Source organism: Garra rufa, chromosome 3 (assembly GCF_049309525.1).
Source record: "Garra rufa chromosome 3, GarRuf1.0, whole genome shotgun sequence".
NCBI classification, from domain to species: domain Eukaryota; kingdom Metazoa; phylum Chordata; class Actinopteri; order Cypriniformes; family Cyprinidae; genus Garra; species Garra rufa.
The window spans coordinates 36,685,559-36,700,157 of NC_133363.1; the positions used below are offsets into that span (position 1 = coordinate 36,685,559).

At 37.7% G+C, this 14,599-nt stretch overlaps 1 protein-coding gene across 2 annotated transcripts in view; it reads left to right on the plus strand.

Annotated features, from left to right (window-relative positions):
• Positions 1 to 4,290: 4,290 nt before the first annotated feature.
• nkd1 (NKD inhibitor of WNT signaling pathway 1) overlaps positions 4,291 to 14,599 on the plus strand; it is a 27,791-nt gene continuing 17,482 nt past the window's right edge. Inside the window, exons 1-3 of one of the 2 annotated variants that reach the window (XM_073837035.1) lie at positions 4,291 to 4,647; positions 4,733 to 4,765; positions 4,925 to 5,064. In XM_073837035.1, the coding sequence (XP_073693136.1) occupies positions 4,623 to 4,647; positions 4,733 to 4,765; positions 4,925 to 5,064 (198 nt within the window). In that variant the 5' untranslated portion in view covers positions 4,291 to 4,622. The remainder of the gene's footprint in view (positions 4,648 to 4,732; positions 4,766 to 4,924; positions 5,065 to 14,599) is intronic. The other variant, XM_073837034.1, reaches the window with a different exon arrangement.

Here is a 14,599-nt window from a genome sequence, read left to right on the forward strand (position 1 = left end):
TCTTCATATGACTTGCAATTTTGTGCCCAGCCTTACTTATTTGAACCAAAATATACAGATTATAAATTAAAGGGATAGTTTACCTAAAAATTAAAATTAGCCCATTATTTACTCATCCTCCAGGCATCATAGGTGTATATGACTTCCTTCTTTCAGACGAATGCAACTGGAGTTATATAAAAAATTATCTTGCCACTTCCAAACTTTAGAACAGCATAGGTGGGTGTTTCTATTCATCAGTCCAAAACAAGTCCAATAAAGTGCATCCATCCTGTAGAAAATCGCTGCATGCATTTCTGTAAGAAAAATATCCATATATAAAATTTAAGAATCACTTTAATCTAGCTTGCGCTCACTGTTGTACACGGAAGCAGTTCCAGGCGGATGACATTTGATGTTGTTGTGGTGAAAGGTAAACAAAGCACCGGTCACGAATTAGAAGTTCAAAACAAGGATTTGTAAAAAAAATATCGGAGGATTTTGATATAAACCAAGAGGGGGAAAAAAGTCAGGAAACTTTGCTTCCTTTGCTCTTGTAAACAAACGTTGGTTTTCACGAGACTCACGAGTCCTACGACATTTGCCCGGAGCTGCTTCCGTGTACAACTGTTTGCGCAAGCTAGATTAAAGTGATTATGAAGTTTTAAATATGAATTTTTTTCTACAAAAACGCATTGATTTGCTACAGGGACCCTTTATTCACCCACCGGAGACGTGTAAGGCACTTAATTATCGATGGATGCACTTTATTGGATTTGTTTGACATTCTAAAGCTTGTTATATTTTTAATATAACTCAGATTGGATTCGACTGAAAGAAGAAAGTCATATACACCTAGGATGCCTTGAGGGTGAGTAAAACAAGGGCTAATTTTCATTTTTGGGTGAACTGACCCTTTAAGAAAGATGGATGTTTTAGGTCAAAGCACCAGCTTTGACTCTTGTGATTATGCAGCGAAGACTGACATGACAGAGAAGAAATTGTCCAAAAAAAGCCATTTTTTTTATTTCTTTGTGCACAAAAAGTAGTCTTGTAACTTCATAACATTATGTTTGAACCACTGCTGTTACATGGATTATTTTGACAATGACTTTACTACCTTTATAGGCTTTGAACGTGGTAGTTGCGTAGCTGTCAGGGTCAGAAAGCTCTAGAATTTCATTAAAAATATCTTAATTTGTGTTTCGAAGATGAACAAAAGTCTTACGGGTTTTCAACAACATGAAGGTGAGTAATTATTGACATAATTTTCATTTTTGGGTAAACTATCCCTTTGATTGGTGTTAACGTTGTTGTTTTGAAACTGAATGGCTTGCAATATATGAATAAGTTCTTAAGCAGAAGATTGAAAGTTGAAAGGTTTAGAATGACATGAGAGTAAATGAATGATTTTTTGATTGAACTATCCATTTATGATTTTGTAATTTCAAATATATGACATACTGCAGTACACAGGGTGGTTTGTTTTACCCATCACGTGAGAAGCACATCTTCTAACTGTGTCTGCATTCACTGCACAACGGGGTCATGGTGCTAATCTAGCGGGCATACACACTACACACATGCCAGCCTGCTGTCTCTCACCACCCTCCCCCAACACACACAACTGTCCCAGACCCCCCTCTTCTGACACACAGCATGCTGGGTCTTTACAAAGCCCCATTCTGCAGCCGTCCCAGGACTCCGCACTGTACTGCAGGACTGTTGCCCTCTGCCCTCTCGCACACCCAGCACTCTTTTGTCCCACAAGAAAAAAGCAATGGTCACATGTCCACTGAACACCCCACAGCTGCTGGCCTTGTCCGCTTTTTGCTGTCGGTCTATCTGCTGAAATGTTTACAGGTGATTTAAAAGGATCCAAATATGTTTATTATGATTCCAAAGCCATTTTGGAATGTAACGGTTTTACTGAAACTAAAGATCTATGTGACGTTTGATGAGATTAGATCATTTATTCGATTAGATATTGCAAAGGCAAGAACTTTCTAAAGGAAATATCTGCATAATGCATTAATTGTTTTGCAAAGTAAAAGCAACTGATGAACCATTACAAAGAATTAATGTCAGTACCTCCCTTCCCCCATATCATGTATACACACACACAACCTCCTCCTCACGCAGGCTTCAAAGGCGATGATGGGAAAAGCCATCTCTCCACTGGCCGCTTCAAAGCACAGGAAGTGTGTCAAAGCGACTAGCCGGCTGGTTCCCAGCCCTTGCGTATGTGTCAGTGTGTGAGCAAGAGTAAGAGAGAAAAAATATGTGTATGCAGGGTATAATAACATGCTCATCTCTGTGCGTGTATATATGCGTGTGTGTCTGGGAGGTTCAAAGCCAGCCAGAATCCTTTGCTTTGAGAGGCAGGATGTGAAATCTGCTGTGGCATTGATGCCCCACTCTGGCAGATGCACATGTTTGTTTGTACCCGCGTGAGTTTTTCCAAGACCACGGACACGCAAGACTTGTCCTGGAAAAGGTTCTTCTTGTAGCGTAGCGAGTGATGCACTGGAATGTCTTTCTTCAGAACTCTCCAACCTCATTCAGCTTTCATTAGAACGACTTTAAGAAGTTCAGTTGGCTTGTCTGTTTATGTCTGGCACCTACTATTAGTGCTTTATATACGTCACACTTTGCTTGCTTAGGGCTAGTTGTCTGCACCTTCACTGGCTGTGAGGTAAAGATCTTTATAGATACAAAATGAACAGATCACTGCATCATTTTAAATTGTCAATTGGCAAGTTGAAATCCAAGTAATGGGATCCTAAAAGCATCATAAGCTGCACCACAAATACAAACTGTGCACAGAGAAAAGAAGCACCTTTTATGCTGCTGATTTGTATGAGAGATGACTTCTGTTCTTCTCTCTATTGGTGTGACCTGCATGTTCCTGTGTCAAGCTGTGGCTCCTTAATGCACTGTAGAGAAAGAAATTCTCTAGATAAGAGACTGGGGAAGCTAAAAAAGCCAAATGTTTTTGGACAGTATGATTTTTTAATGTTTTTTTTTAAAGACGTCTCTGCTCACCAAGACTGCAAAAGCAGTAATATTGTGAAATATTTTAACTATTTAAAATAACTGCTTTCTATTTGAATATATTTTAAAATGTAATTTTTTCCTGTGATCAAAGCTACATTTTCAGCATCATTACTACAGTCTTCAGTGTCACATGATGCTTCAGAAATCATTCTAATATGCTGATTTGCTGTTCAAGGAACATTTTTATTATTATTATTATTATCATCAATATTTAAAACAGTTGAGTACATTTTTGTTCAGGATTCTTTGATGAATAGAAAGATCCAAAGATCAGCTTTTATCTGAAATAAAAAGCTTTTGTAACAATTATACACTATGCCATTCAAAAGCTTAGAATCAGTATATATTTTAATAGAAATTAATACTTTTATTTAGCAAAGATATTTTAAATTGAGCAAAAGTGATGATAAAGACATTTATAATGTTACGATGATTTCGATTTCAGATAAATGCTGTTCTTCTGAACTTTCTATTCATCAAAGAAACCTGAAAAAATGATACTTGACTGTTTTCAAAATAATAATAATAATATTGTTCTTTGAGCAGCAGATCAGAATATTAGAATGATTTCTGAAGCATCACATGACTGGAGTAATGATGCTAAAAATTCAGCTTTGAAAACTTAAAATATATTAAAACAGAAAACAGTACAATAAATACATTACCTTTTTTTCACAAATTAAAAATATTTAAAAACTTTTACTGTTTTTTATACTTTGGATCAAATAAATGCAGGCTTGGTGAGCAAAAGAGACTTCTTAAAAAAAACATTAAAAATCTTACTGATCAAAAACATTTGACTGGTAACGTAGTTTTTTCCCCTTAAATGGTCTTTAAATGTGATATATCACCTACATTGCTTTATTTACTTTAATTTTACTACTTTTTTGTCTATTTTCTTTGGTGTTCATAATTTTGTAGTATTTGTACCTTAAGTACCTTATTTGCTTTGGCAATACTGTAACTGTTAACAATGCTGTTAATAATGCATTATTAATAATAGATAGATATATAGATAGATAGATAGATTCTGTGAGGTTTGTTCACATAGACCATTATTGATGTACATAATTAGTGTGCTATATAGGCTAGCTACATTGCATAGCTAGTTAAAAAGTTTTTTCAAAACAAATCCAAGCTAATTTGTTACCAGAGTCGAATTTACAGTTCATCCAGACAATCGTTTTTCACTCTTTAATGTTATTCAGCTCTTGTCCAAAGCAGCGATTGGTGTCCGCTCGGCTGGACGTGTTTAGCTGACGTCCTGCTCATGGCGCCCACGGGGGGCTTTGCGCTGCTCTTTTTATATTTGGAGACTCCAAAAGAATCCCGCTTCCCTTTCATGTGCCGCCTCGGTCCAATCAGACTGCAGGAGAGGCGGCCTGCGCTCGGCGTCAATCACGCTCGCTGAGTGGCTGAAGCGCCTCTAGTCTAGTCCGCTGGAGCTGCAGATCGCTCGATCCTCCACCGCTGCTGGATGTGTACGCAACCCGCGCGCTGTTCTTTACGAACGCTCACGAATATCGCACTCTTTCTGGATTGTTTTTCATTTCTGATGTTTCTCAATTGCTCTCCGATGCAGAGAAATGGGTAAACTTCATTCCAAACATGGTAAGGCGGCATCTTTGATTTTAAAGCGCTTGTGATATAGTTCTTTCGAGTAATGCACTTACACGACGTCTTTTCCTTTTTAAAGCTGCTATTTGTAAAGCGAGGGAGAGTCCTGAAGGTGAGTACGCTTGTTTGTTACACAAATAACGCTTTATTTGGAACTGGCTAAATGACTTAAAAAAGCTACAAGAAAAGCGTTAGAAACTAACTTGAAAACTGTTTAACTGATAAACGCACAATGGTGTTGTATATAATTTGTATTTTATTGCTCTTTTAGGCGATAGTTTTGTAGTTAACGCGTGTTTGGCGAGAAAAGGACTGGATGACTGGATGGTTAAACAGAAGTATTACTGCTCAAGCTCTCGTGTAGAACAGCAGGATTGCCAGCAGAAAAATACCTGCGGACTGTCTCCACGGGTACGTGAACGGTTTTAATAACTCTTTATCACACGTGCATGTAAAATGTGTGAAGATTTTAGACTTTGGACGCCTTCGTTTCTTTCTAAGACTGTGGGAATCAACTGTTTGGGTGTAAAGTTATTATTGACTGGAGAAATGTTGCGCACTTTGAAGTAAGGGATGCATGCACGGAGCTCTTTAAAGTTTGCATTTCAACAGATCAGAAACTTAGTTTTGTTGCAGTAAATTTACGCTATACAACTCGTTTTCTTTACGTTCTTCTACATGAGTTTAGTTCAAGGGTAGCTGACATGAAATATCAAGCGGTGTGAAGCGTTGTAATTGATCTAAAGCTATTTTAATCAAAGAATTCCAGTTATTCTGTAATTATATACATGCAGTTTTATGACTTAATATTAACTGAGAGACTAAATGGAATGTTTATAAATCTAAGAATTCAGTGAAAATGAACTAGCGAAGTCAAAAATTGTGATTAACTCGAAAGAGATGTTTAGCATACTTTACGCATGTGTACATTCTAATATCCATGTTGAATAAAGAGGTTAATGGACATATTACAAGTCAACTAGCCGTATTGGTCTATAGATGGTAAAAGCGTTGCCTGCTTCTAAAGGCCACACGCACTTCTAGACCACCCAATTTACGCGCTTTGAAAACGATCGTGCCATTGTTTTGTGACGTCATCAAGAACAATAGTTTACTCCCTGGAAACACTCTGTAGTTTGAGCCCAACTATAAAAGCCAGAGGCGTTATTACCAGGAATGATTAAAGGAGAAACACTCTGTGAATACACGTTTCCCTTTAATGATGTCTGTTAAAACGCTCTCCACGGTTTCAGCTGCTGCCTTTGAAGCCAGAGGAGGAGATTTTGTGTTGTTATTCCTTTGAATGATAGGAAGAGGAAAAGTCAGGTTTCCAGACAGGTTCAGGCTGTTTATTTCTGACAGGCACATCATTTTGAGAGGAAATATCAATGGGTAAATAAATAAGTAGGTCTGGTATCTTAAAGGCAGCATATGTGTTTGAAAGTATATATTTGGATTTTTATCTGCTTTCTTCTTGCGTGCAAAAAAAGTTCTGCGTTTCTATCTCGAATTTGCCCAACAAGGAGAATGTTTTAGCAGTCATGTTTAGACAAAAGGCGCGTCAACTTTTTCACTGGCGGCTCACATGGGTAAATGGTTTATTTGAACGTGGTGGGAAGAACTGTGTGAGGGCTAGGAACAGATGCAAGTTCTCTCTGTAGGTAATAGATCACGGCGGCTTGAAAGCATTGCAGGCTGACAGCCTGGTGACAGCGCTGTATTGTGAAGTAGAGAGAGGGGTGGAGGGAGGGCCAGTCTGTCTCAGATTTGGCATCCTAGTAAACACATAAGAGCACTGTCGTTTAGGAGAGGAGAAATCCTCTGGAAATACCTCAGAGTAAGCCTCTTTTGGTCAAGGGCTGTTGCAGAGTCTCAAAAGACTTTTTTGAGGGCGGAAGAGATAGCGAGAGACGCTGAGAGTGACAGAAAAAGCAAAAGGAAATCCAGAAAGCTGCTATTAAACAGCCGTCTCAAACAGCAGGAGGATGCAGCCACAACTTCTTAAACGCAATCCTCATATGTGGACATCCAACACACAAACCTCTTAAACTTTCAAAACCAGGAGTGTTGCTGGAGAAGTGCTGCGTTTCTTTTCTAACTCTCCAGGAAAGTACTGGCAATAAATGTTTATTTAGCATGTAAGATGCGTACCCCACTGCAAGCGAAGAAATTGTAACCACATTGGTGTGGATTTTAGATCGTGTGGTCTGAAGGGGAGAAAATAAGTTTAAGAAACGCTGAACACATAGTTGTTGCTCGGTTCAAAGTTCACACAGTTTGAAGTTTATTACTTTTTTCACTCTCTGCTGTGAGAAGGCGGTTTTATTGTAGCTGGAGAGATCATAATCCACTGAACAACAGTTACAAAGTCTGAAATGACTTCATTGATTTACCTGTTTTATATTTGCTCAATTTTACAAAGCCATAAAGTTGCTCACTTTTCTCTTTTAACATTGCCTTCATTGCTTAAATATGATAATCTGAACCAGAGTTTGTTTTAACACAACCTGATTGTTTTCCCTCTGATGTACTAATGAGCAGTTTAAGAAACAATAGCTGTACTGAGGGGTGTGTGTCTATGTGTGTGTGTGTGTGTGTGTGTGTGTGTGTGTGTGTGTTTTTCCAGTTGGTGTGAAGTGATTTGGCCAGGCTGGGAAAGGATCCCTGCTGAATGAATTCAAACATTTGAACACATTTTTGAATCAATGAAAAGTGTGCATTTAATGGAATCTATATTTATTTGGAAATACTCATTTTATTTTGACATAAAGCATCTCTGGGACATTTTAATATTTTGTGTGTAGTGATGAAATTTTGAGGATGGTTTAGCTGAAAAGAGGATATGCATCCCTTTTGATTTGATTTTTTTTTTTTTTTTTTTTCATATTTATTCATTGAGAAATAGTGATTGAATCAGTGTGTCTTTTTTTTCTGGAATTGTAATGTAGCCTTTTTTCAAGGAGGCGCCTTAGAATAATGTTGATACAATATAATACACATCTTTTAAAACTAGCTCAACAGAAGTTATTATCATAAGTTAAACAATCTGCTTAATTTTTCTTACAGAGAAAAGCCACTGAGTGGAATTCATAGAATTACCTCACTCCCTTAGCATGAAGAAAGAATAAACCTCACTCATAAACGCAGGCTGATAATACCAGGACTAATAGAGGCTACCTGGAGAGTTAGTTATTTATAGCAGCTGTGCTTCAGTTCAGACAGTTGTGTGTGTCTTTGTTGTAAATGTGGTTCAGATGGTATGGACGGCGGGGAGTCTGAGTCAGGAATCTGTTTGATGAGTGTGTTTGTGTTGTGCTGTGTTAACTGGCCTTCACACACAAGACTTTATGTAGCACTGCCTATTACATTTTCCAGTCTGGTTTGCATATGTCCTGTGCTATTAGTAAATTACACTTTAAGTTCTTGTTCAAAAAGAGGTGGGGATCAGACTTGTGGACTTGCTTTTAGCTCTCGTGTGGGCCATGCAAATTTAAATCTAGCTAAATCTTCTATATAAAGCTTACGGTTTGCATTTTTTTGTATTCTAGTCTTGTTCTGTTAAAAGAGATTGATTGATGTTGTGTCATGCAGTGCAGCTTTGTCATTGTGTGGCTTCCTGTGTGTGTTAGTCCCATTACCAAGCTCTTTTGAACCTCAGCCACTATAGTCATCAGTCAAACTGATATCGGACCTTCTTAACCAATGTCCACGCTGCTTTTACGCTGTATCGCAGCTTTCAGTAAGTTAGCATCTCAGCACTAAAACCAGTCCGAATTACACTATCAAAGAAGAAACTCAACATCAGAGCTCTAAAATCAGTCAGAATCAAAGTGCCAAGACCAGACGATGTTACTGCTTTGAAATGTGGCTTTTGAAAACCACTCTGAAACCAGTTGGCACAACAGTTCTAAACTAGGGCAAACCAGGCAACATCACAGCTTTAAACACAATCTCCGGCACAGTCAAAATCGGCCAATAGGTCAACTCTAAACCAGGCTTGATCATGACTTTGAAAGCGTTCTGTATCACTCTCTGTGTAGTATCACTCAGAGCCCAAACACTTTGAAGCCCAGATCAAATAGAGAGCTGTAATTCTAAAAATAATTTCTTTCGGAATTTCAGAACTTTTCGGGGGGAATTTTTTAGATTCCGAGGCTCGCTATTTAAACCTTTCTTGACAACCAACACACTTCTTCTCTCTATTGCTGTCTTTACTACAGAATGCTCTTTATTGTAGCACAAAGAGTGACAGTATATGCACTATATCCTTTGTCTCTTTTATTCCCTTCCCGATATCCAAAGTATTTCTTTCACTTTAAGCTTCAAGTGTGGTTGTCACACACTTACCCTCAGACTTCTTTCTCTTTCTGTTCTAGACGTCAGGTTTACCATGTCTCTCCAGGGCTGGCTGAGAAAGGATGACAGAAAGAGATTGAAAGACAGAGGGTGGGGGCGGAAGGGAAAGGCTATGTTTCTCTATAAAAGAGAAAGAAAAGGGAAGAGGGTGCCTCTGGGGAGTGGGACAGCACCTGGCTCCAGTGTAGGGCTGTTGAGGGCCTCCTATGAGAAAGAAAAAGAGGATAAGAGACGAGAAGGGAGGAGGGGAACAGAGGAGAAGTAGATTGTTCTTCCAAGGACAGGAAGAGTGAAGGGACCTGCCGGTGGCAGCTCTGTCACCTCCTTTATCATGTCGTTGACATTGTTTAATGTTAACATTACAGCTACAGACTGAGTTAACTCCTGAATCTTTGCAAGAAATAGATTGGCACTTTAAATTGAACTAAAGCCTTTAGATCACATTTTATAATGGCTTTATGTAAGTGCATTGACTTGGGTTTATGAATGAGACTTATCCAGGAATAGCAGCACATGCACTAAATCAAAGTTGAGATAACCTGTAATGACATGTGGACCTTGAAAGGCAGGTCTGAGGTAACTGGACGTATAACTGGACTTTCCTCTCAAGTTACTCTGGGTTAGTACACATGCAACGCTGGCCATGAAGTAAAGACAGAAAGCATTGCAGTCATCTCAGTTGTAAGTGATTTAAATGGTTTGCCCGTGTTTTTATGTGTTTTTCCATTTAACTATGTGTAATGCAAGTGTGTAAGTATGTGTGTAAAAATAGTGTTTAGGTATGTGTGGCATGGGGTGTGCTGGGGGCAAGGATGGCGCCTGGCTAGGTGCATCAGAGAGAGAGAAAGTGTGTGTGTTGTGCATTAAAGCATGTCTGTCCGGATGTGCTCTAGAGATCAAAGTGCATGGTGGGAATGTGGGGACTGAGTTGCCAGGATTAACAGCTGAGAATTGGGCTGTGTTTTCTAAATTTCCTTAAACACACACACACACACACACACACACACACACACACACACACACACACACACACACACACACACACACACACACACACACACACACACACACACACACACACACACACACACACACACACACACACACACACACACACACACACACACACACACTCCACAGGCACAAGCAGCAGAGCTCAGGACAGTGTTGTTCCAACCTCCTCAAAACCCTTATTTATTCAGCTGCTCTGACATATTTGTGTTTCTCCTGTACTTCAAAGGCAAAGATTGAGATTCTTGATTTGTTACATGTAAACAAATATTTACTAGTAATCCTCAAAATTGTCAAAGTTTCCACACAAATATCAAGCAGCGCAATAGTTTTCAGTATTAATAATAAGAAATGTTTCTTAGGCATAAAATAATGGAGTAATGGCTGCTGAAAATTCATCTCTGCCAACACATGAATAAACTAAACTACGTTTTAAACATGAAAACAGAACATTTTAATAATAATATTTCTTAATATTACTTTGGTGAGCAATAATAATAACAAAAAGCTGAAAAGCTCCTTTTTTGTAATCATGTTTAATTCATGTTTTTATCACTGTCTGTCTGTTTTAGAGTACTTAAATAATAATATTGAAGGATTTGGTAAATCTTTGACTTGATGTTTCCACAAATCTCCAGCTCTCTGTTACTCTGGTCTTTAAAGTCCTTCAGAGAGAAACAGGCTGGAGTTTCAAACACAATGTTTGAAAAGTCTTTTCTCTGTATTTTTGGGGCAGTTTAGTTATTCCTTTTCTCTGCCTTTAAAGAGAAAAGGAAGAGGGGAAATAGGGAGAGGGTAAAGGAGGGATCACCTAAGGGGAAGAGAGAGTAGAACAAACGGGGAGCGCTGCTTCATATTCAAGGCTTCAAAGCGCTCTCTCACTCTGCAGCTTTCATGCTTTAAAGGTGTCTCTAGTAAATGAGAGCGTAGCCTCACCAGTACTGTATGTTTGCTTCATTTTATCTCAATAAGTGTCCTGTTGTTGCCTGCAAAGTGAAAGACTGATGCTTTTATCTCTCACTAACTATTTTGCAAACAACCTCTTTCAGTTACATCTGTCATTGATACTGATACAGGATATGTGTTGTGGATGTAGTGTTATCGGCTGCAATATTCTTCCTTAAAGCCAGAGTCCTGCCCCAACTTCCTGTTTTGTTAGGTAATACATCACTCGTTAAAACATTTAATGATTTTTGATAGACAAAAACACAGGATCAAACTGAATTGATTAACACAACCATGCTCACATCCAGTTTAATAAATCTGCATTTTTAAGCTCTTTGAAGATACATTAGTGGATATGATATGTGACCCTGGACCACAAAACCAGTCGTAAAGGCCAATAAAGCTGAATAAATAAGCTTTCGATTTATGTATGGTTTGTTAGGATAGGACAATATTTGGCTGAGATACAGCTGTTTGAAAATTTGGAATCTGAGGGTGCAAAAAAACTAATATAGTGAGAAAATCGCCTTTAAAGTTGTCCTTAGCTATGCATATTACTAATTAAAAATTGAATTTTGATATATTTATGATAGGAAATTTACAAAATATCTTTACTAAATAACCTAATGATTTTTGGCATAAAAGAAAAATCGTTTATTTTGAGCCTTATGGGACCACAAAACCAGTCTTAAGTTGCTGGGGTATATTTGTAGCAATAGCCAAAAATGCATTGTATGGGTCAAAATTATTGATTTTTCTTTTATGTCAAAAATCATTAGGAAATTAAGTAAAGATCATGTTCCATGAAGATTTTTTGTAAAATCCCTACTATAAATATATTAAAATGTAATTTTTGATTAGTAATATGCATTGTTAAGCACTTAATTTGGACAACTTTAAAGGTGATTTTCTCAATATTTTAATTTTTTTGCACCCTCAGATTCCAGATTTTCAAATAGATATATCTCGGCCAAATATTGTCCTATCCTAACAAACCATATACCAATAGAAAGCTTATTTATTCAGCTTTCATATGATGTATACATCTCAGTTTTGTAAAATTTAACCTTATGACTGGTTTTGTGGTCAAGGGTCACATATAATGTATTGTTGGCTATTTCTACAAATATACCTGTTGCTACTTAAGACTGGTTTTGTGGTCCAGGGTCACAAATCTGTATCTCTATACGGATAGCCAGTGAGTGTGTATGTGAGTATGAGAGGCTAGGGTGCATATGTGTGTGTTTTTCAGTGGACACTAAGTGTGTGGTGACATCAGTGTAGAGCGCTTTGATGTGGATGAGGTAATGTGTGAGGAAATGTTTGCAATGTTAATCTCATCTGAGAAATTACTAAGGAGCCTCTACAGACCCTGACACAAGCAGCTGCCCACACACACACTTTAATCATTTCTTTATGTCCACCTCAAAAAAAAAAATAGCATAAACTGTACAGACGCATGTGTAAGGTTACGAGCTAATCACCAGTATCGAGGATACCAGACACAACACCTTCTCCAAACACTGCGACTGCCAAAATGTAGATGATATTGAGCAGTATTTTGCTAATCGGTTAAGTGCTTGGCCATACTCAATGTCTATAAACCCCACACAAGTAAACTGCTCACATGGACACAGCCTACAAACACTGAATAGCACATATACACATACTTCACACAATTAATATGTGGATAGATACACATAGGGCTGTCGCGATAACCGCAATATCGCAATACCGCGCTATTGACGTGCATAACCGCAGAGGAATGCAACAACCGCAGCAACCGCGATATTTGCCTGTTTTCTTTTTTCCTAAGGATTCGCCCTTCTCACTTAATGTCTATGTGCTGAATATTAAATTAGTAATAAGTTAGTAATGATAACATAATGTTTTTATTATGAGGCTCAGTAGATATGCATTTAACAAGCCTAAACAGACAGCGAATGAGAGAGAGATCGACTGAGCACTTGCGATTACCTGCGTCTGTCTTTCAGACCAAGTCAGGTATGTATGTGAAACTAGCTTGTCATGTCCAAGAAAAGTGAAATCTCTGTCTTAACATCGATGCTCTGCTGCTCAGCTGAGCCTTTAAAAGTGGCGATTAAAGTTAAAATGATTTCAACATCGTGTTTCATTACGTCTCTCTTTGATTAAATAAGCGTTTTTGAACGTATAGTTGAATGAACGGTATAGAGACTTACTCAAAGATAGTCTCTTGCCTCCCTCTTGTGGCGTAACAATGAACTGCACTGACTGACAGCTCGCCTAAAGCACGCAGGTGAAATACTGACAGAAAGTCTCTCGTCCAGTCAAACTCGAGGGTGCGCGCTGACTGTTATACACACGAAGATTTCAGATGCAAAACCTCTAAGTATGTCTGACATTTTTCTTCAAAATTTGCATTTCTTTCTGGCTAGGTTTCTATGTAAGTACTGTTTACTTCACTTCATATAGCAACGCGATTTGGTTTCGGTTTATTGATTTCTGAATATGACCTTACATTGTAACAGCCTACACACAATTTTATATATATATATATATATATATATATATATATATATATATATATATATATATATATATATATATATATATATGGCGGTAATACCGCATACCGCGCTACTGAGCCACTCAAAATTACCGCAAGGGAAATTCCTTAACCGCGACAGCCCTAGATACACATATGTGACTCTGGACCACTAAACCATTAGTAGCATGTATATATTTGTCAATACATTGTATGGGTCAAAATGAGTGATTTTTCTTTTATGCCAAAAATCATTAGGATATAAGTAAAGATCATGTTCCATTTAAGATGTTAGTAAATTTTCCACCATAAATATATAAAAAAAAAATTTGATTAGTAATATACATTGCTAAGAACTTCATTTGGACAACTTTAATCCTCAGATTCCAGATTTTCAAATAGTTGTATCTCAGCCAAATATTGTCCTATTCTAACTTATTTATTCAGCTTTCAGATGATGTATAAATCTCAATGTAAAAAAAACTGACCCTTATGACTGCTTTTGTGGTCCAGGGTCACATGCACTTTATTTGACTTGATAAATATGTCATCTATGATTTGTCATTTATAACTGATTTTAGCTGTTAAGCCTAAAGTATACTTCAATTTAAACATGAACGGTTAGCATATAGTCTTACAACGACAAAAAAATTAAGGTGTTTATCACATGCATGCTAGAAAGTTTCATCCTTGTCCAATCTGTGCCGTTTCCCCCCATTTGAAACTCCAGCATGAGAAATAGTTTAAATAGTCTTTTTCTCAGCTCACTTTTTCTCTGCTGAGTGAGCTTTCTCCAATCTGGTCCTATTTTCTGTTGTGGCTGTTTGATGAGAGGTATGTATTGACTAAAGTGATGTTTTCCATCCTAGATAAAGACATCAGTGATACATGCTAAACATCTAATAATGCTCTAATTCTTCTATTATCTTTGCCTTCAGGCAAACTACCCATCTGAATAGACACACAGATACACAGGCTCATTCACTGCTTTTCTGTTTCTCAGCTTGACTTGATTTAGAAACCTGTGATTCAGTAAATTAGCAGCATGTGTTTGGATTCTGGATGCGTGGAATGGGCTTTTTGTGCCAGGGTGGGTATACGATTATC